The sequence below is a fragment of the Physeter macrocephalus genome, unplaced genomic scaffold (assembly GCF_002837175.3).
Source record: "Physeter macrocephalus isolate SW-GA unplaced genomic scaffold, ASM283717v5 random_1248, whole genome shotgun sequence".
Classification (NCBI taxonomy): domain Eukaryota; kingdom Metazoa; phylum Chordata; class Mammalia; order Artiodactyla; family Physeteridae; genus Physeter; species Physeter macrocephalus.
The window spans coordinates 1-22562 of NW_021146228.1; the positions used below are offsets into that span (position 1 = coordinate 1).

The 22562-nt window shown below is 54.0% G+C and overlaps 2 protein-coding genes across 2 annotated transcripts; both read left to right on the plus strand.

Moving 5' to 3' along the window:
* The first annotated feature begins 87 nt into the window (after positions 1-87).
* LOC114485278 (inhibitor of nuclear factor kappa-B kinase subunit epsilon-like) lies at positions 88-6428 on the plus strand. The gene is made up of 6 exons (XM_028486431.2): positions 88-171; positions 1292-1393; positions 2686-2782; positions 3529-3641; positions 3856-3927; positions 5623-6428. Exons 2-6 carry the CDS (start codon positions 1389-1391, stop codon positions 5654-5656), a joined length of 321 nt encoding a protein of 106 aa, XP_028342232.1. The 5' UTR covers positions 88-171; positions 1292-1388; the 3' UTR covers positions 5657-6428.
* An 8464-nt stretch (positions 6429-14892) lies between these two features.
* Positions 14893-15403, plus strand: LOC114485277 (ras association domain-containing protein 5-like; the record flags this gene model as incomplete). Its single annotated transcript, XM_028486430.2, has 1 exon — positions 14893-15403. A coding segment is annotated over exon 1 (463 nt), but the record flags the coding sequence as incomplete, so codon positions are not given.
* Positions 15404-22562: the final 7159 nt, after the last annotated feature.

Here is a 22562-nt window from a genome sequence, read left to right on the forward strand (position 1 = left end):
CGCTGGGCTGTGAGCTCCGTGGAGCAGGGCCCAGGCTGCTGCCTTCACTTTGCAGTTGTTGCCAAGCCTTGCGCCATTCGGTTCTGTTGACTGCTTGAATAGGTGACCTTGGCCCCGTCTGTTTCCTTCAGGGCTTGGCTACAACGAGGAGCAGATTCACAAGCTGGATAAGTGAGTGCCTGTCCCCCTGGCAGGCGGGTGAGCAGGAGGGTGGGTGTCACCAGGGCAGAGTGAGTCTCTGTGCCAGACAAGAGGTGGTAAAGGGCCCTGATCCCAGGCCACAGCTGGGCAGGAGGAAAGGGGGCTAACTACCTCTGGGGAAGGTTATCTGGGGCCAGGGGAGGGCAGTTTCTCAGCAGCAGTCTTGTTTTTTTTTAAAAATTAATTTATTTATTTGTCTTTGGCTGCATTGGGTCTTCGCTGCTGCGCGTGGGCTTTCTCTAGTTGCGGCGAGCAGGGGCCACTCTTCATTGCGGTGCGCGGGCTTCTCATTGCGGTGGCTTCCCTTGTTGCGGAGCACAGGCTCAAGGCACGCGGGCCTCATTAGTTGTGGCACGCGGGCTCAGTAGTTGTGGCTCACGGGCTCTAGAGCGCAAACTCAGTAGCTGCGGCGCAGGGGCTCAGTTGCTCCGCGGCACGAGGGATCCTCCCAGACCAGGGCCCGAACCCGTGTCCCCTGCATCGGCAGGCGGACTCTTAACCACTGCTCCACCAGGGAAGCCCTCAGCAGCAGTCTTGATGGAACTGGATTGACTTCTGGTATGAACACGATTGTCTGAAGGATTTCTTTCCTTAGTTGTCCTCTCTGACTTACCACCTACTACTTCCTGCTTCTGGCCTCTGCCTGGGCTCTCCTTTGGGCTTTCCTCTGTTCCTCTGTCTCCTGGACACTCTATTCTACCAGGAAGCCCTCCATGATTTTATGCTTTTGGGGGGACTCACTCCCCCAGTTCTGCCCCCACCCCTGACTACACACACACACACACACACACACACACACACACACACACACACACAACCATCTCCCCTTTCCTCTGGGGGCTGGGCTCAAGAGCGTGTGTGTTCCCTGAGGTCCATTGTCCTTCTCCCACATCCCTCTGTTGGAGTTGCTCTGTGCCAGCCACTCTGCTTGCCGTGATGCACATTAAGTGGGATATAGGCGCCTTGGGAGAGGCGGCCCTGCTGTGGAGCCAGGGGCTGGACATTTGGGTGATGAAGACCCAGGGATGCTAGGTTTGTGCACAGGTGGCTCTGGCTTCTCATCTCTGTGCCTCTGTTTCTGTCTTTTCAGGGTGAATTTTAGTCATTTAGCCAAAAGGCTCCTGCAGGTGTTCCAGGAGGGGCGTGTGCAGCAGTACCAGGCGTCCCTGGTCACGCATGGCAAGAGAATGAGGTAACATTGGCCCTCACTCTTGAACTCCTGGCTTGGCCCTTCCTGGCTTCAGACAGCCCTGGGCTTTGCAGAGCCCCGACTGAGAGGGAGGTGGTAGTAAAGGAACAAAAGTAAAAAAAAAAGGGGGGGTTGGTTTTTTGGCCCTGGGTGGACCAGGTAGTATGCTGGGTGATTTCTATACATTAACTCATTTAATCCCGCAATGTCTACCCTGTGCAGTGGATCCTATCACCCCATTTCACAGATGAGGAAACTGAGGCTCAGAGAACAGGTTGCTTCCTTAATATGACACCGCTAGTCAATAGCAGACCCAGGACTAGCATATGGGTATGACTGCCTCTAAGATCTGGATTTTTTCCATGTCCCAGGCGGTTGTGTTCCAAAGCCCCCTCTCTGGGGAAAACACAAGATCCCTCTGGGATGAGGACAGGTGGTCTGGAAGCAGGGGCAGGCAGAGGCCCTTATATAGAACCCCCCTTGCACACAATCCCTTATAGGAGCTTTGGCTTCTGCCTCTCAGACAAGCCCCTTCCCCCTTCCCCTCCTGAGACAAGAGGACTGTTTCCCAGATGCTGCTGGTTCTGTGGCCCACGTGACCTGTGGGCTTATTATGGGGCTGAGACTCAGACACTCACCTACCCTTACATTAAAATACAGTTTCCATCTCCCCCACCCAAGCCATCCAAATTCTGACTTAATTGGTCTGGAGTAGGGCTTGGATGGCAGTATTTCAATGCTCCTCGGGTGATTCTAATGTGTAACCAGAGTTGAGAATCGACCACTGGTCGAACCCCTCCAGGACTTGGTGCACGTTTTGTGCCGTGGGGCGATGTTCTTGCTCTCTCCCTCCACTTAGAGAGAGAAGAGAATTCATAACAGAGTCTTGACTTTGATCTGCTCTGGAAATGGGAACGTGGGCAGTTCCCGCTTTAAGTGTCCCAGTGCAGGCGGTCCCTGCCTCTCCAGAGCCTGACCCGGGCCCTTGATCACCCACACCGGCTTGTGTGGCCCGGCCCGAGACAGGCGTATTTGCAGCTCCCACTGTGGTTCCGCCAGGACCCTCACTAGCCCCGGTCAGAGTGCTCATCAGCATCCTTACCTGGGACAGGTGAGGGCTGAGGGCACAGCTGGAAGGGCAGAGGCAGTGAGGGAGGCCAGTGCCTGGCACCCACCAGCTCCAGCCTCTGCCACCTGGAAAGCCTCTCCTCCATGTCTGCGTGGTGACCGAACTGCTGGGTGGGCCCCGGTGAGAGCGAGTGGGCTGGGCTCTGACATTTCTCTGCTCTCTTCAGGGTGGTGCATGAGACCAGGAACCACCTGCGCCTGGTGGGCTGCTCCGTGGCCGCCTGTAACACAGAAGCCCAGGGAGCCCAGGAGGGCCTCAGCAAGGTGGGGAGCTTCAGGGCCCCGGGGCTGCTGAGGAGAACTGGGCCAATCAGGCACCTGGAGGGCATCCGGGCCATTCCCCTGCCTCGGGGCAGAGCTGCCCTTGACCAAGTCCAAACACTTTGGTGTGGATGGGAGGTCTCTGATCCACTAGTGTGGACGGCAGTTCCTAGTGTTCTCAGACTGAAGGCCACTCGCTGCAAGGGCAGAGGCCCCAAAATTCTGAGACATCTCCCTCTCTGCCCTGTGCAGCCTGGGAGGCTCCCCGAGGGGGGCGATATGAACGCTCCTTGGTCTTCTGATCTGCTCTCCTAGAAGAGACCAAATCAGGCCACTCTGAGAAGCCACTTGCTTTGCCATCAGGGACAGAGAAGGGCTGTTCTTCAAGGAGCAAGGCCCACGTGCTCTTCCCCAGCCCCCAGCACAGGGCGTGTTCTTTCCGAGATGGTGCTGGGCTGCCCCCACCCCTTCTCTGCAGCTCCTGGATCCAACTGTGTCATGACAGGTGCAGGTCAGACACAAAGGGGAGCTTGGCAGTCTGCACCCCTAAACACAAGCGCACACAGTGATGGTGCTTGTGCCAGCTGTGATCCCAGGATGAGAAGGAGGGGCTTGTGGGAAATTCCTGACACTCCAGGGATGCGGGCTGGGGGCCGTTGTATCACCCATTTCTTACCCCTCCCCACACCTCCGCTGCCCTCCACACATGAGCTGGCTTATCCCTTCTGACTAACGTGTGGTTCTTTCAGATCCTTGACTGGCTATCTCAGCAGCTCCTGCAGGACAGAACAAAGGGGGCTCAGGCCTCACCACCCCCTACTGTTCCTTATACTAGCCCTGCACTAAAGGACCTGGTTCTCCAGTAAGTGCCAGAGAGAGGGGTGTGTGCGTGTGTGTGCGTGTGTGTGTGTGTGTGTGTGTGTGTGTGTGTTAGGGGCTTCGCCTCTTGCCAGGCCCGGGAGGCAGGAATGAGGCTCGGTGGGGCTGTGGAGGAAGGGGGGCCTCCCAGGAAGGGGTCTGGGCAGAGCAACTTGGGCCTTAGCCACCGCCGCCTCTCTCGTCTCTGCCTTGGACAGCATGCAAGAGCTCTGCAAGGAGATGAAGGTGCTGGCGTCTGACCTCCAGGACAACAACCGCGTCATCGAAGGGTGAGACCCCACTGTGCGGGCGGTGGGGAGGCTGGGCCCTCAGACTGCCCTCGGCCCTGGGGCACAGGCCCCGTGCATGCCCAAGCAGGCTTGATGACGGGGGCCCGTATTCCAGTCACATCAGAGCCTTGTGCACAGGTGAGTCGGTGTCCTCACCAGGTGTAGGCCTTCACCGTAGTCTGGAGGATATGCACCTCGGTGCAGTCAGGGATGGGGGCTAGGAGGCACGTGGATTTGCGGCTGTGTCCAGCTCTGTGTGAACATGGACTCTGCCTGACACTGCCCCATGCAAACCGGCTCCTGTCACCTTTACGACCATGCTCAGAATGGTGATGAACCAGGAAACGCGGCACAGAGCTGGGGAGAACTGCGCGGGGCTGCAGGCCCAGTGTTAGAGACTCTGCATCATCACCTGATCGAGTCCCTTCCTTGTGGGGCGGGGGGGTGGGCAGGTACTGGGGAAGATGCTGGCGGATGCAGCAGGGCTCAGCCTTTTGGATTTTGTACACCAGTAAAATTCACAAAAGAAAACTGGAGAATAACAGAGTGACCAACTTCTCATATTCCCCAGTAAGCAGAATTGAAAGGGGAGAAACCGTGCCACCTAGAAGTCCCACTTTATAAGGTGCATTTTAACACCAAAGAGAAGGAAGAATACAATTTCAGAATAAAGGATGGTCCTCGCCCTGAAAGTCAGCCCTGTTTACACATATATGCGCTCACGCATGCGTGCACGCACCTCCCACATTCTCCCCATCATCCTTAATGTCTGTCACGTCCCCGTTTGGGAATCAGTGGCACGGTGGAAAGAGTCTGCAGAGATTCCAACAGGGTTTGACCCTGACTCTGCTTCTTACCAGCTGTGTGACCCTGGGAGGTTTGTTTGGCTCTGAGCTGAAAAATAGGCATAGTGGTTCTACCTCATTGTGTTAATGCAGGGATTAAACAGGATGAGATATGCAATGTGCTGGGGCGGGGAGGGTGCACAAAAGGGGGACTCACCAAATGGTAGGCGTTCCCCAGAGGTCACGCCAGTCTGGGTGGGGTGCCAGAATTGGGGCCAGGAGGTAGGGAAGCCAGGAGCAGAGCTCATGGTTGTTCCTAGAGTTTCAGAGGGTCCTTGGGTTGAGGACATCCCATGTCCCATTCCAGCAAGGGGAGAACCCATCCTCTTAAATGTCTGCAAAGAGGAAATTTGACAGCTTCTTAGAAAAACTTTCCAAAATAGCCCTCAGGGGCAGGAAGTTATAATTTTAGTGCTGACATAAATTTTTCTCGCTGTGGTATGTAGTCTATTTACAGATAGCTCAATATTTTAGTGAATTTTTACTTCCTTGTTCAAAGCTGTAACCAAAGAGCCTAAAGAAACAATTTGAATTCCTTTTCCGCTCCTCTTAACCCTTGGCTGCATTGGAGTCACCAAAGGAGCTTTTAAAATTACAGATGCCTAGGTCTTGTCCCCAGAGACTCTAGGTGCGGCTTGCATTTGGGGATTTTTATAAGCTTTCCAGATGATTCTAACGTGTAGTCAGGGATGGGAACCAGAGAGTTCTTGTCGGTGGACACAGATGCTACAAGAGGAGAGCTCAGGACTCGAATGGCTTGGTGTTCTGAAAGTTGATTGTGTTGGGCCCTGGAGTATGGTCTGCAGGCTTCTCTACCTGGGCAGAAGTTAACCTGCGCCTCTCTTTACAGGTTAAGTAGGGTCCCATCGGCTCCTGACATCTGAACTCTGGGGGGTGCATGAGGAATCCTGAAGCATTAGAATCGTTCAGACACTGCTCTCCTGCCTGCACTGGGGGACCCAACACAGGACGATACCTGGTCACATCTCATCAGCCTACCTCTCTCCTGCCTGACGGCCAGGAGATGTTGCCAGCATTACCTTCCACTGCCTTTCTTCAGGAAGCAGCACAGCAGGACCTGGGGCACCAGGCCATCTCTGGATCCTGGCCCCACTGCCCGGGCTGACCTTTGCATCTTACGTAGGCTCAGGTACAGCTTCTCTGTTGCCCTGGCCTGTATAGCTGAACCTGGCTGGGCTGTGGGGAGAAGAGGCTCCGAAAGCCCCTCCCTCCCACCCCCCGCTCTGGTTTACAGGGCTTTGCTCCTCAGGGAACAGAAGAGGAGAGGTCCTGGGGTCAAACGACCTCATCTCAGTCTTCCTTGCTCTTAAGGTGTTCTACGTTGAACACACAGCCCTCTCCCTGCTCCCGCGATATCTGAGGGTTAACACACGTGGCCCCAGGCATGACAGAGCCCAAGTTCCCTTCTCCTCTGGTCTGGCTGAGCCTAAGGTTGAGAAAGCAGGTGGTCGAGGCTGGGTGCCAGTGTCTCGGGGACCCTTTCCCCTGTCCCTCTGAGGCACCACCAGGTTCTGGGGTTTGTAGCCAGCGGTGTCAACAGTAGCCGTGCCAATTAGCACAGGCCCGTAAGTCCAGAGCTCTGAGGAAATCAAGGCCTGCACCTTCAAGAAGTGAAATAAACTTGACATTCTTTTCTGTTTGAGTGGCTCTCATGGGCTGCATCTGGGAGGTGAGAAAGGCTCGGCTGGGTGTGCTTGGCAACCAATCAGGCGCTGCACAGGGTGGGGATCTGTGAGGAGGAGGATTGGGAAATGGGGGCAGGACTGCTCGCTTCCTGATTCCCGCCTTCCTCCCAACCCCCAGATGGGCCCTGATTTCAGGGAGGAGCCCAGGGACCATGCCCTCCTGCTGGGGGGGCTTGCCTTCCCACTCCTTCTCTTTTCCTGCTCTCTGTCATCTGGGGAGCTCTGTAAGGGCCTGGAACTTGCAGAGAAGGGTCTCTTTTTTTTAACCTCAAATCCACCATCTAACTGCCTATTCCCTTCCCCCCACCCCCCTCTCCACTGTTCAAAACATAGGCTGTGTCCTAAATATCAGGTGAGATTAGTACTATGGGTCGTTTTGAACATTCCTCATTTTGCCTAGAAGCTAGAATGATGCCGGAGTGAGGCATTCAGATTTGTGCAAATTTAGTCCTTCCCCTGCAATATATCCAGCTTTCCCTTAACCAGGGCTGGACTACCCACCTAGACTAGGGGTGGGGAAAGGGTGATGCAGTAAGGTAGCCCCACCATGGGAGGGAAAAGAGTGAGAAGCCCTACTTTGTGCTTTGAAACATGAAGACAACACTATGCTTTACCCCCAGATAACCCTAGAAATCCTTCCTGCCAATTTTTTTGGAGCCTTCACATCCTCGGAGGCTGTTCTAATGACCCAGCAGGGCAGAGGTGAGGAAGGCTGGGTCCTGGAGTCTGACATCCTCAGGGCTGCCTCTCTATGGAAAGATCAGCACCCTCTAAAGACCCGGGGGAGGGTTGCTGGTTTTGCTTGCATCAGGCCTAAGTGGCTTCATGCGTGCCATTTGGGCCTCATGACCATGGGTCACTTAAGCCCAGTGGGTTCAGGTTCTGGGTTCTCAGGAGCCAGCTGCGGCTCCAATGGCCCTGGACACTGGGCCACCTCTGGGCTGCTCTGCCTGCGTAAAGTTCAGGCTGACACTCATGGCTCTTCAATGGTCCTGCAGGGAAGTCCCACAGTGGACTTTCCCTGGCAGCTGAGGCTGCTTCGGGACCCCACATGCTTGGTGGAGCTCAGCGAAGGAGCTAAGGGATCCCTGAAATCCAAGTGCAGATTCTTGGGGAATGATATGATCATTGGCTCTATGATCTCATGAGCAAAGCCCAGCAGGGGACATACTTGAAAGCTTCAATTTGTTCCTACGCTGCAGAGCCACTGACATGGGTGACCCCACCCCCTCATAGTTCTGCAGAGCTTCTGATGCCATCTCAGTAGGGAGCAAGGAACTGGACCAAGGCCCATGACCTTGTCCAGTTCCTCCAGAACCTTGTAAGGTCCTCAGGTGTGTGACGACCTCTGTTCTCTGTAGTGATTCCTAACATGACACTTAAAATGAAGAGCCCGTTCAGCTGCTCAGATGTGAACTGGGCACCTGCAGTGTGCCAGGGCCCGGGCGAGGGGCTAGAACTACGTGGGTGACTAGGGTGCCATGCCTGCCCCTGAGGAGCTTACCTCGATGGGGAAAGGCACTTCAGTATGACGGGAGCGTTCAGAGATAGGAATGCACAGCTCAGGTGTGGGACTGTGTCACCACCCTCACGGGAGGGGGCTCAGGGTGCCGGGAGTGGGTCAGGGAAGGACTTGGGGAGCAGGCTACTCCAGAGTGGGGTCTTGGCAGGTAAGCAGGGTTACCTAGCAGAGAAGGCACGGAAGGCACCCCTAGCAGTGGGAACACAACCAGCCCAGGCATGGAAAGAACCACAGGTGTGTGTGTTACTGGAGAGCAGGTTGAAGTGGGAAGTGGTCGTTGGGAAAAGGGAGGGAGCAGACCCAAAATCTGCTTGTGGGCCACACGAAGGAACCTGGGCGTTACCTCAGGGAATCACAGAAACAGGTTTTAGGTGAAGTCCAACTGGTATTTTAAAGATACATCTCTTGGGTGCCCGTGTGGAGGATGGATTGAAACCCCATGCCTCAGGTCCTCATTTGTAAAATGGAGATGATATCTTTCAAAGTTACGGGTAGCGATAGATTCTGTACTTCCGCAAGGGGCCTGAAACACCACGTGGGTTCTCTGCACACCCTCCCAGCCCCACCTCCCGGGGCTGAGGCCACCATGCAGGGTGGATGGAGAAACAGGAGCCCTTGTCTCAGAACGGCTCAGTCGGTGGCTCAGGTCAGTCACAAACATCTGGGAAGAGTCCACGCAGCATTCAGATTCATGGTGAGCATGCTGTAAAAAACGGGCCGGCTCAGTTTAAAGGGGCCCAACTGGCAGGAAGCAGGGGCACGTCGGGCTCCCCGGGGGGAAGTGCAGTGGCTCTGGAGGGGCTGGTGCCTCTTTCCGTGCCCTGGAGCCTCAGGGCGATAGTTTTTGCATCTCTCTCAGAATCTACGCAGTTTCCCCCAAACTTTCTTTAAAAATTAAATTATTTATTTATTTATTTTTGGGCTGCGCTGGGTCTTCGTTGCTGCACACGGGCTTTCTCTAGTTGTGAGCGGGGGCTACTCTTCGTTGCGGTGCACAGGCTTCTCATTGAGGTGGCTTCTCTTGTGGAGGAGCACAGGCTCTAGGTGCGTGGGCTTCAGTAGTTGCAGCACACGGGTTCAGTAGTTGTGGCACATGGGCCCTAGAGCACGCAGGCTTCAGTAGCTGTGGCGCAAGGGCTTAGTTGCTCTGTGGCATGTGGGATCTTCCGGCCCAGGGATCGAAACCGTGTCCCCTGCATTGGCAGGCAGATTCTTAACCACTGCGCCACCAGGGAAGTCCCGACGCAGTTTCCTCTTTACAGACAGGCATTCTGGTTCAAAACCCAGATTCTGTGACCCCACCCACCTCTTGATTTCAATTGGTAAGGGTGTGGCCAGGAACCTGCATCGTTGATGAGTTTTCCCAGTGATTCTTCCACAAGTTAAAGTTCAAGGATACTGAGGCAGAGTTTGCCGTGTCCAGCAGAGGACATGTGAGTGCCCAGCATAGGCCCGTGGGCACTGGGTGGTACACTGGACCAGGCGCCACCCCCCAACCTGACAACTGAGGCCAGGGAAGCCGGTCTAAGGGATAGCGACCTGCCCTCCCTCCTCCTGGGCCCACCATTTGCTTTCTGGGGCCTCCTCACTGCAGCAGGGGGAGCCCCAGAAGATCGCCACAGCTGGTCATCGGGGATTCACTTCCAAACTGCTTCAGTGATTTTGTAAAGGGTGGAATTCCTGGCTTCTTTTTCCTTCATCTCACAAAAGACTCCATAATCAGGCAACCCCGGTGGGAGGTGGTAAGGAATGGGCTAGTGTGACCTGAAATAGCTTCAGTTTACTCTCCTTGGAAGCTCAGAATTCCAGCAGCCGCTTGAAGCAGTCAATCCTTTCCCTGCACGCTTCACGAGAGAGAAAAAGAGAGACAGAGAGAGGAAGGGAGTGAGAAGAGCTGGGAGTGAGGAAAGGAGAGAGGGAAGGAGGGAAGGATGGAGAGGAAGGGAGAGACGGAGAGATGGAGAGGGATGGACAATGGGAGGGGAGGGGGAGCAGAAACAAGAGGAACAAGACAGAGGCCCGGAAGAGAGACGGGCGTATTGTGTGCCTGCACTCACACATGCTTCTAATGGGGGGTCACCCAGGCCACTCTGCTAGCACTGGTCTGTCACTGCTCTGGTCCATGGCTGCCTGCCACAGCAATGGCTTAGTGCTGGAACGTCCGTGGCTGTGGCTTGGAGCCTCCCCTCTGGCTGAGGGCAAAAGCTGCTAACAAATCTGCCTGGAATATCTGAGTTTTTCCAACACAGAAAGAAGAAACATACACACGCAAACCAGTCTTATCATATGCCTGGCAGAGTAGCTGGGGATGGAAAAATTCCATAATTGAAATGCAGATGGAGGCGGCACCACTAAACTGCTGGAAAACAAGCCCCACCCCCCCTTCATATTCACAAAGTTTGGGAGAGTCTGGGGGCTGTTGTGCCTGCTGTTCCTTCATCCTGGGCCACCCCTGCTCAGATAGACAAAGGACTGACTCCACTCAGGTCTGTGTTTAAATGTCTGCTCCTCAGAGAGGTCCTTCCTGACCCCTCAACCCAACACAGTAGCCCCTGTTGCTTTCTATCCCTCACTGTGCTTTGTTTGTCATCATAGCGTGGATGACCTGAGGCTCTATTACACTTAGGTTGGTATGTTTATTACCTGGCTCTCCCACGAAACGTAAGCTTCAGGAGCATGGCTACTTCACTGTTGCACCTTTAGTGCCTAGAACAGCACCTGAGATATAGCGGATGTTAGGTAATTACTTGTGAAATGAATGATTGCTCTGTGCCCTTAAAGACTGCAGAGAATGGTGCTGTTTGTCAAATATTTCCAGCTCTTTCCCCATTCTGAGCACATGGAAAGAATGCACTTCCTGCTCCCCTTGTGGAGGGTGGGCTATAGAACTAGTTCTGGCCAATGAGTTGCGAGCAAAAGTGACTGGAGCTTTTCCATGCCGGTTGGTGTAGGAGCCTCTGGGCTCTCTCGGTTTCCCTCTGGCTTGGTGATGGGAAACATTCTACGTGGTGGCTGTTCCATCAGCCTGTGTCCCTGAGTGATTCTGATGAACAGAATCTCCCTACCGACAGGCAAAGGGCATGTAACGTGAGTGAGAAAGAAGTCTCTGGTTTAAAGGCACTGGGACTTGAGGGTTGTTTATTACTGCAGCATAACCTAACCTGTCCTGACAGGTCCGTTGATCCCATGCAGATAGTTGTACTGTCAGAATCACTGGGAGGTCCCTAAATTCTCTGGGGATTTCAAGCAACTTCAAGTGCCTCAAAGCCAAACAAACCCAGAAACTTCCCCTTCAGAAGGTCAGGCCACATTCTGTCCTCCCCTTTTCCTTCCTACTGGGAAGCTCCCTGGGGGTGAAGGGATAGCCTTGAAACAACTCACCCAATGACGGACCCGACAGCCTCTGGGACCACCTCTGAAGTGACCTCACACACTGATCACACACTCAAACTCACTGTCACCATCCTTCCCTTCAGTCAAAAATAAAAACAACACACCCACTCTTCTGGGAGTGAGTCACAAACAGAAAAAAATCAATGGTTCTGAGCCAAGAGGATCTGCTAACAAGGGGAAAAAACTCCCAGTGGAGGTATCTTAGCAGACGCTGTGGTCTCACCCCCGTGGCCTGCATGACCAAAGACCAATCCAAACAATTATGAAGTTCAACCATCAGACATTGCCCCAGGTCCTAACCCTACAATAAGACTGGAGTTTTAGTAGTTCTTTCCTGATGAAGGAGGAATGGGTTGCGTGTGTGTGTGTGTGTGTGTGTGCGTGTGTGTGTGTGTGTGTGTGTGTGTGTGTGTGTGTGTGTTGTGGGAGAGGATGCTCTTTTGGGGAAGAAGGAGACTGGGCTGGGAAAGATGACATCAGAAGAGGCAAGTTCCAAGCAGAGGGACTCCTGCTGGGGTTCAGAAAAGGCAGCTGCCTCTCCGACCTCAACTGCTTGGCTCAGGGAGATGAACTTTAAGATAAACTCGATAAACTTTTTGGATTGGTTACATGGAGTTATGTTATCTCCATTTTCATCTCCATTCCCATCCCAGAAGCCAAATGTAGGGCTCTGGCCCTGCTCAATCTCCTCCTCTCTGCAGTGCTGACAGCAGCTCCTATTACTCCTCCAAACCAGGGCTGGAGCAGGAAAACAAAACCAGAGCATTTTTCCGTACAGCTCAGGCAACTGGGAAAAGGGGTTTATGCCTGATTATTCCAGATGGTCCTCAGTTTCCCAGGGCCAGAGGAGACACTCATCCCATGAGCCTCCCTCTCCTGGGAATCTGGGCTGGGCTGCCCAAACTCCTGCTTGGGAAAGGGGGACGCAGGACAGAGATGGCGATTGTTGGCAATTTCACAAATGGCATTTCAAAACTGGCCTTCCAGTGATGCACTCTTTGCCAGGTCCCTTCTTCTTGCCACACCAAGCTGTCAACAGAGCACAAGCTTGGTCTACACCCTGGACCTCACCCAGCCCACTGCTCTCCCAAAGTTGGCGGGAGTGATCTCCGAACAAGTCTCAAGCCTGTGAAGATGGATGGATAACAGAGGATGGACACAAGCAAATATTTATATGCAATACAGGTTTCTGCAACAAAAGTGCTTGCAGAAGAAGTGGGAGAGATGGGAAAAAGAGACCACAAAGGCAAATTGTGCTTTCCTTTTTCAACGTTCAGCAGAAAGCATTGTAGAATAACACCCCATTGGGTTTTTCTCGGTTGTGTCCCACTGAACTTCACCTGCTCTGTGGAGCAAAGAACAGAGAAGCCCATTCTCTCATCACCAAATCTAAAGTAGTGGGGTCCTTGGACCAGCAGCATCAACACTGCCTGGGAACTTGTTAAAAATGGAAAACTATTATATATAGAACGGATAAACAACAAGGTCCCATTGTATAGCACAGGGAACTATACTCAACATCTTGTAATAAACCATAATGGAAAAGAAAAAAATGCAAAATCTCAAACCTCAGCTCCAGACAAACTGACTCAGAAACTCAGGGGGTGGAGCCCAGTAATCTGTGATTTAACTAGCCCTCCAGGTAATTGTGATGCGAGGCAGCTTTTGAAAACCACTGATGTAGAGAAAGCAAGGGTCAGACAGGGGAGAGGAGAAGCGGAGGAGGAGAGCAGAGGGCGTGGCTCCGGCTCACACTCCCCCATCTCAACTCCTGCTTCTTAGCACTATTGGGTCCTGGGGATCATTCTTCTCAAGTACCCAGAAGCCACCTCATGAGGTGAGAAGCTCCAGCCTCTGGTGAGACCCAGGGCACCAGAGGATTCCATTATTGTCACCACCATGAGAGAGAAGCCATGGGCCAAAGCAAGCTTGGAATTCCCTGACCACTGGACTCTTGAAATTTTAGGAATTACCTAAAAATTACCTCCAAGGGGAAACCGAGAAGCAAAAGGGAAGATTCCTCTAGGAGACACTAGGGGGAGACCCATCTCTGGCCTGAGAAGAGGAGGGAGCAACTCAGGTCTAGAATTTAGGCTGCGTATTTCCAAAGTTGATTTGCTGGTGACTTCTTGCTAAATCGACCAAACTGAACCCCAAGTTTTGAGAGGACAGGCAGTGATCACTGAGTCAGAGTGGTGGAACCGGAGAGGATGGGAAAAGCATCTCCCTGTCTCCCCACTCCCAGACCAATTTACAGCTAAGGAAACTAGAAGCTAGAGCGGGTCCAGGGTCATACAGCGGGTCTGTGATGGGACACACAGGTTCAAAGATCCAGCAGTCCCGTTTCCCCATCTATGAGAGATGGTCAGGACGGGTTACGCAATGCGTGGGACCCAGTGCTAAAAGAAAATGCTGGCCTTTTGTTCAAAAATTATTAAGGCTTTCAAGGCGGTGACAGCAGAGCATTAAACTCGAGAGGAGGGGGGAGGTTATGAAGCTCCCAGATCCAGGTTACCCTGGATGTGGAACTGATAGATGGGGATCTCTCTTTGGGCCCCACAGGTGAACTGTCCATACCGGATACAAAATAGGGCTTTTGCGGTCGGGGGTGGTGATGGTGGATGTATTTCTACAGTAATCACTAGAACAGCTATGGGGAGAGGCGGGTTTGACTTAGGAAGAAAAGCTCTCCCAACCCAGGCGCGCTGGAGCGTTCTCACAATCTAGGACCCAGGACCACCATATAACTCCAGTCTTCCGGGAAAGGACTATCCTACCCGACAGGGCTGCTGAGAGAGGGGAAATCCAACCAGAGTGAAAGTGGCGCGCGGACAGCCTTGCGCGTCGCGGAGGCGGCTTCTCGCCATCAGCGTTGCAAGCGTTCCCCGCCGCGCGTCCCTCCGCGCCAACGGGACTCTGAGCTGCTGCGGGCCCGCGAGCCGGAGCCGGGCATCCCCTACCCACACCTGGCTCTGCGCGCAAGGGGACGGTGGACGGCGGGGAGGGGAAGAGCAGGGGAACAAATCCCTCCGGTCGGCGTGAAAACCGGGAGGTGGGGGGCGGACACTGAGCCGATGGAAATCTTTCTAGACCCCATCCTCAGCTAGCTCCTAAAGCCTTCCCTCCGGCCCGCTCCCTCCTGGGCGTGTTGGGGTGCGGGTTGCGGGGGATCTGGTGTTGGGGGAAATGATGGGAGAGGGAAGGAGGCAGGGCTGAAGGCAGGCGACCCCCAACAGAATGCCTCTGCTGAGTTGTCCTGTATAGAGCCTTTCCCATACGCAATCCTTCAGCTGCCCCAGCTTCCTGAAGACGCCCCTAAATCCACACTCGCTCAGGCGCCCCCCCGCCGCCACCCCTGCCACTTGGTCAGGTCGGTTGTTCCTTCGGGTCTTCCTTCCTGCCTCTCCGAAGTCTCCCCGCCCCCGCCCCGCCCTGCAGGCTGCGGTCCCTTTAAAGGCACGCTGGCGTGGGGCCTCCCTTCTCTCGAGGCGGACTCGAGAGCAGCGCCGGCGCCGAGAGCTGCCGGCGCCGCCGCCTCTAGCCCGGCATGGCCATGGCGTCTCCGGCCATCGGGCAGCGCCCGTACCGGCTACTCTTGGACCCAGAACCGCCGCGCTATCTACAGAGCCTGAGCGGCCCCAAGCCGCCGCCGCCGCCGCCGCCCCCGGGCCGGTCCTCGCGCCGCTGCGCCCCCGCGCCCCTCTCCACTGCGCCCGGGGCGCAGGAGGGACGCGGTGCCAGAAGGGCTGCCCGGGGAGACTTGGAGCCACAGCCTCGGGCTTCCCGACCCGTTCGCCCGCTCCGGCCTGGTCTGCAGCAGAGACTGCGGCGGCGGCCTGGAGCGCCCCGGCCCCGAGACGTGCGGAGCATCTTCGAGCAGCCGGAGGATCCCCGCGTCCCGGCGGAGCGAGGCGAGGGGCACTGCTTCGCCGAACTGGAGCTGCGGAGTGGCTGGGGCTGGTGTGACCTGTGCGGACGACAGGTGCTGCGTCAGGCGCTGCGCTGCGCTAGTGAGTGTGAGGGCAGGGTAGGGAGGGGCGCAGGGGAAGACCGCAGTCCACGGGCGAGCAACTGCGAGGGGGCTGAGGCAGGCAGAGAGGGGGCACTGCCCTCTCTGGCTCCAGGGGAGACCTCGACTTTAACTGAGGTAGGTAAGTCCTGGAGACGCTCTGCGCCTTAGTCCCCTGCCCGGTATCCTTTAGTGACTGCCTACTGCCCAGGTATGCTTATGAGGTCTTTAACAAATACCTCTTCCCCTGACAGGTGCACGCCTTGCTCCTCCCCAGACAACATACGTACGTGCACACACAGACACACACACGTAGGTTGGGGTCGATACCTGAAGCTACAAGGTCATTGCCTAGTCTCCCGTGCACCTTCTTGCTTTTGTTGTAAGTTCTTGTGAGTGGGTTGTAAGGCTGGTATTGAGATGACCATTTGCCCCGTGCTTATTAGGGTCATGGCAGAATGACTTGTGTGTCTGCCTATGGTACAGGCCCATGGTACACGCCTGCCTGTGGTACACCCCTCCTCCAGGGCGACCTGTTGGGATAGGGAGGACATCTGGTTAGGCTTTGGAGGGAAACAGGCTATGAGACTGAAAGAGCCTGAGGTGACCCTGGATCTGTGCCCTCTCCTGCCTTCCACCTCTGGCCCCTCAGACCTTTGGACTCTGCTCTGATGTTTGGCTGTGCCCTGCCTCCTCCTCCTCCTAGGTCACTGCACCAGTCATCATGCTCGAAAATGACCCAACTACCTGCCCTGTCCCTTCCTCCCCAGAGTTCTCATGTCCCTCCAGCCTCCTCCTGAGCCAGACTCTTCTCAAAGCCCCACTAAAACACTGGGCATCCAGTGTATAGATTTTCTGAGCAAATTTGCAGTCTTCTTGAGGGTTTATTATTTTTCTCTTCCGAAAGTTAGGTGTGTGTATTTCTTTAAGGGATGTCCTCTTCCTACCCCCCACCTCACCCACCCCACATTTGCTGTTACCGTGTTTGGCAGAGGATATCCATACCCACGTGTTTATGTGTTTATACAGATAGTTTAAATATCTGAAGCACAAAGCACAGACAATGGCACAACCTCTAGAAAGCATCCCTGGAAATGGCTTGTGGCTTGCGTCTTTCAGCAAAGCCTCTTCCCGCATGACAGCAGCCCCACATCTTCCACCCAGCTCCAGCATCGTACAGCAGCAACTACATCCGCATCAGGAAAACCCGACCTTGCCTCTCTCTGTGGCCAAGCTGTGCAGTGTGCCTCCCACTGCAGCTGACTTCAGGGAAGGAGAGCTCAGACTCTAAGCCAAGGTCAAGTGGAAGAGGACGATGGGAGGGGAAAGTGGGTACTGCTCCCTCCACCACCAGAACTCAGTTCGGGTGCTAATTAAAAAGGAAAGGGCAAAAGATATAGAGGTGTGTGACGTGGGTGGAAGGGCTGCTGTCATTTGGCAAATGTCCCTGACCTTCAGTAGAATCAAATGCAACTTTCCCACAGACGTGTTGGCAGCTTTTGCCCTCTCATGGGTCCTGGGGTACTTTACTGCATCCACCAACCCTGTCAACACAGGGAGAGGCAGTATCCTCGTTGTAATGGGTTTTAATATGCCAGAATCCTGGGAAAGCCGCTTCATTGGAATTCTAGTTTGTATGAAGACATTGGGGGAATTCCCTGGCTGTCCAGTGGTCAGGACTCCGTGCTTCCACTGCAGGGGGAACGGGTTCGATTCCTGGTTGGGGAACTAAGATCCCGCATGACGCGCCACGAGGGAAGAAAAAAAAAAAATTTACAAGCAAGAGCGAAAAAGACATTGGGGGACTATTGGCCTATAGTTTTATGATTTGGGGGGGTGTTGTTGATAATGGTGTCCGTGTGTGTGTTTGTATGTGAATATGCGTGATCCTCCATGATTAAATGAATTTATGCCTACTTCACATTAGATAGTGGCAGGAAGCACCAGGTGCACGGGCATGTCCTCTGACTTTGTGTGTGACTTGGTGGTCCCCGGCCAGGTGGGTTAATACCAACCAGGGATGTCTGAACACCAGAGAGGGAGCAGATTGGAATCAAGGGGCTACAGAGAGGAGCCTCTGTTTGTTGTTATTAATATTTAACTGTGGACCTGTGGCTGGATGGGAACAGTTGAGAAATGTTCTGCTGGCTGGCAGGTAGAGACACAGCCCGCCAAACTCACCAATCATCTTTCTTTCAGTTGAAGTTCTAATTCCATGGTGGGGTTGGTTTGTTTTATCTTTGTTTGGAAAAGCAAGGGTCAAAAACATGACTTTTGAAAGGCAATACTCTTCAGAGCCTAAGCGAACGGCCTGGAACCAGAGACCTAGGTTTGGACCCTGACTCTGCCTCTTGGTCTATGTGTGACCCTGGGCACCTCTGTGTTCTGCTTCCTTGTTTTAAAAAATGGGGATGATTGGGAATTCCCTGGTGGGCCAGTGGTTAGGACTCTGCGCTTCCACTGCAGGGGAAATGGGTTCGATCCCTGGTCGGGGAACTCAGATCCCACAAGCCTAGCCTCGCTCCGCCCCCCCACCCCAAACAAAATAATAATGGGGATGATAACATTACCTTCACGATTGTGTTAATGTGAGAATTAAATGAATTAATGTATGGAAAGGGCTTAGAACAGTACCTGGCAGAAGGCAATATAAATGTTTAATGCAATATGAGTGTTATTATCCCCTCTCATCAAGCAGCTGTAACAATTTGGGCCCCTGACACTTCTTAGGGTCGCCTTTCCAAGCAGTGAGTACAGTTTTCCACCTCTGCTTGGTTGCTGAGCTGAGTGGGAAAGAAGGTGCCTTGAGCGTCCCAGGCAGTGTGGATACTAATCGTCCTCTAGCAATGCCACTCCTGCCTGCTGTGGCTGACAACATCCTCACGGGGTGCCCGTGGCTTAGAGGTCACGAAGACCCAGCCGCCTTGTCTTTGTACCACTTGCCCCCAGCACAGCACAGTCTCAGTAAGCAGTGGGTGATGAGGGTGGTTGCCTGTTCTTACCATTAAATCTCCCTGCTCTTGGAAACAAGCAGAAGGGCAGTGGGTATATAAATGATACCTGTCTGAGCAGGAAGCTGACACTGGGTGGGAGCCGTGTTGGCAAAATGGGCTTTTAATAAGGGAAGCTTTTAGAAAACTGTCTTCTCACTGTCTGCCTTCCTTTTTAGTGAAAATCCCTCTAACTTAAGCTTACCCCTACTTCAAGGTCTGTAACTGAGCTCTGGTTAATGCTGGATTTGCCAACAGGAGAAGTTCAAAGTTAATATTGATTTCCAGGATTAAAGAAGTCAGGTTTGTTAGATAGAGAAGGAAATCCAGTGGGGATTGGGAGGGAGAGAGAGAGGTAGATTGTACGAATTCGTGTGTGTGTGTGTGTGTGTGTGTGTGTGTGTGTGTCTTGGGGTGGGGGCAGTTGCAGCAGTGAGAGCCCATTTCCAGCCTTCCGGGAGGGATGGTCAATAGCAAACAACCCTTAAAACTCTCACAGGCTGCCCTTTGGCTTTGTTCTCAGGGAATGTCCCTTACAGGTTGTGGACCCTTTCTTCTGTAGAAGGCACATGGAGTTGACCTTTTACCTTTCATCACATTTTGGTGGGTATGTTAGCCATCCTGGATCAAGGAATGGTCTGGAAAATGGGGAAAGCTAAGTCCAACTCAACATTCAGGGACGGATGCTTAGACATGCCTTGCATGTTGCTAGTGGAGCCGGTCCTCTTTCGAGAGGGTGCCATTCAGAGCTGTGAAGTGTTACGTGATTGGGATTATAGGGTGGAAGGGGGACCCTGGGGCTCATCATCCTGACCTTCCCCTCCTGTGATAGACTTGAATTATGGTGTGAGTATGAGGTGTTTGCCATGGAGCCTGCAGGGACGGGGACAAGGACCTTCTTGGTGAGCGAGGCTGGTATCTCACAGAGCCCCTTGTCCAGCCTTTCTAGCTCTGTCTCGTCGCTGCATCAATGGTTGAGCTTAACCCACCTCTCTGCACAGACTGGACCCACTCATGTGACAGCCACAGGCTCCTACAAACCCACCCCCTGTCATGGGTTCTTTGTAGGAGAGGTTACGGGGACATGGACATTGAGTGTCCCTGTGGCAGACCCAGGAATCTTGGGCACTTGGAAAGTATTTTGTTTGTCCAGGATACTAGGTAGCACTGAAGTATATGACTTGAAGTATTTTCATTACTTCAGGCCTATGTTTGGCTTTGGAGGTTAGGAAAATTAAGCCCTGAAATGGGGGTTTTCTTGTTAGAGATACTGGAATCCCCAGTCCCTCCCCTGCCCCTGGCTCTGATTGGGGTTTTCTTCTTGGGGAACGTCCTAGTGGAGTGGGTTGCGCGGGGACAAGGGAGGACAGAGAAAGGACCTGGAATGCTTTGGCAGAGGCCATTTGAGCTCCCCAAGCTGTTGTTCTGTTTCCTCTCCTCCCTGCTTCCTGTATTTTCAAAAGATGAAAGTGAAAGGATTAAATGTGGGTTTAATTTTTTCCCCCCTATTCATCAGAGCATGAAATTTTCTGATTATTCAGAAAATTACTTATTCGAGTAAGAGGGGCTCGAATCCCAGGTACAGTCAAAAATGATTAATACCACTTGTCTGCCCGCCTAATTAGACTTGGTAATGAACGTGTGTGTTCTCCTGCTGATTCTGCAGGGTTATCAGGTGGAAGTAAATTGACATCTCCCCTCAGCACTGTGGGTTTGATCCGGTACCCTCTCTCTTTTCCCCAAGTTTACCAGTGAATTCAGCCGGTGCCAAGCCTGGCAGGTAGGCCCTGAGTGACAGGGGAAAGAGAGCCCCCAGCCTAGCCGAAGAGCCCTTCCTAGTTGGTGAGGTGACCCTCCTGTTTCAGGAAGCTGGCTTCTGCGTGGTGACAGGGGCCAAAGGCTCAGGAGAGCGGCTGAGGCTCAGGGCAGACCCAGCCTAGCTCTGAAAATGAGCACGGGAAGACTTCTTCACAGGTCCACGGTGCCTTGTCTCTGAGGAGCACAGAGGGTTTGCATACCGCCGCCACGCTCACCCTCAGAACAGATTCATGAGGTCAGAATGCAGGGAGGCTTCTGCCGAGGTCTCACGTGGAGAGGAGTCGCCCGTTCATCTGGCTAGGGGCAGGGGAAGGTTAGACCCTCATAGTGGGCAAACCCGACTGGCCTGGAAGATGGCCTCTGACCATCTCGGGCTGTCAAGCCATTTGGTCCGTGCCCAGCATCTCTGGGACAGAGGCAGCCCCCCGCTGGGATGGCCCTGGGAGCATCCTGGGTCTTGCTTCCCAGGTGCTCTCCCACGGGGCCCTCGCTGGCTCCCAACACACACCCCTCATCCCTCAGTCTCCCCGTGGAAGGAGCTGCTTGCTGCTCTTCCCCTGCCTGCTGGGGTGCTATTAAGGCTGATGAGGAAGCTGGAAACACATCTCTGGCCTGACCAGAGGCCCTTCCTGTTCGCATTCCTCTGACGACAAGGGGAGCATTCTTGGGCAGGTGAGTATTTGTGGGTGTGCAAAGCATGCAGACAGAACATTCCCCCTCCCTCCACCCCGGCTTCCAGCAGCACCAGCTCGTGTAGTCCTCTCACCCACCATGGGCTTGCAGATCTGCTGGTGCCCGTGGCAGGATGCTTTCTGACCCTCCAGAGGGCCTCGTCCCACCCTGCCACCCACCCCTCCCGCAGGCTCTGTTCGGCTCTCCCCTGGCTGGGTCGGGAAGTGGTGGAGGCCGCTGACCCTGGGAAGACCAGCCGTGACCGGGGAGATAGCTATGCATTTAGTCACTTTCGGTTTTTTTCCAAGAGTTTTGGCAAGTTTCTCTACATCTTCAGGGCTGGATCTCGGGGCTAGGAGGAGAGCAGAGCCAGCTTTTAGGCTTTGGGGAATGAGCAAGGAGGCCGAGGTAATGATGTCAGGCAGGGCAGCAGGCTCGGTTCCCTGGTTGAAGTGGAATAAAATCGGTGCCAGGGAGGAGTCAGAGGGAGTGCCACTCCAAGGTCAAGACTTGACTCAGACCTAGGGGGGTGATATTTGGGTGTTCTTTGAGGCACCCCAACACCATGCCGAGGAGACATGGGCAGAGCCTGATGGACCCCGAGAATTCTCCATGGTGTAGTGGTGGTGTTGGCCAAAGCGGCCAGCAAGTTCATGCAGGGCCTGTTCTAGCCCGCCCGTGGTTCCTGGCATGGAGAACATTCTTGAGAGATGCACCCATAAGGAAAGCTGTGACATTTGGTTCTCTTTTGCCTTTTTGGAGAGGAAGGAGGAAGAGCAGCAGGTCTGTCCTGGCACAGTTGCCCTGTGCCCAGCCTGCTGGTGGAGAGTACTCCGTCCTAGCTGAGGGGTCTGTGACCCCTGGTTGCTATAGTACATCCCAGATTTTCTTCAGGATATTCCTACCCACCCCTATTGCCCTAGCCTCATTGAGGGCATCAGGGGAAAGCACGAGCAGACATTGTGCTGAGGGTTGGTAAGAAGGGTGGTGTTGGAAAGTTCAGTCAGTTCCTGTGTATCACTGGGCGGGCAGGCAGGTGACTGGGTATGTCCCTCACCTGCGACCACAGCGAGAGTGGATCGTGTATACCCTTCAGTGGAGGGCCTGCACGCCACCTTTTGCTCCCCCTCCCTGTTTCTTTTTTTTTGCGGTACACGGGCCTCTCACTGTTGTGGCCTCTCCCGTTGCGGAGCACAGGCTCCGGACACGCAGGCTCAGCGGCCATGGCTCACGGGCCCAGCCGCTCCGCGGCATGTGGGATCTTCCCGGACCGGGGCACGAACCCGTGTCCCCTGCATCGGCAGGCGGACTCCCAACCACTGCGCCACCAGGGAAGCCCCCTCCCTGTTTCTTGAACAAACATTTCCAGGGCAGAGCAGATCTCACCCAGATGTCTGCAGTGGCTGTTGGCTAGGGCTGCTAGAACATGAAAATGTGGCTTACATGAACCTTTCCGAAATCAGACCACAGGTTCACAAAAGTCAGCCTTGAAAGAAGAGCGATATCCCTCGCCCATTTTGTTTTTTATCCTTTTATGTTTTGTTTCTACCGGATGCTGGATCTGGGAGAGAACTGTCGTGTTTGCTGAAGATACAAATTGCTGTTCTGTGAGCCTGCAAGGATGGAGATATTCATGTGGAACAAGAAATACTGAGAATGGCCAAGAAGTTATCGGAACAG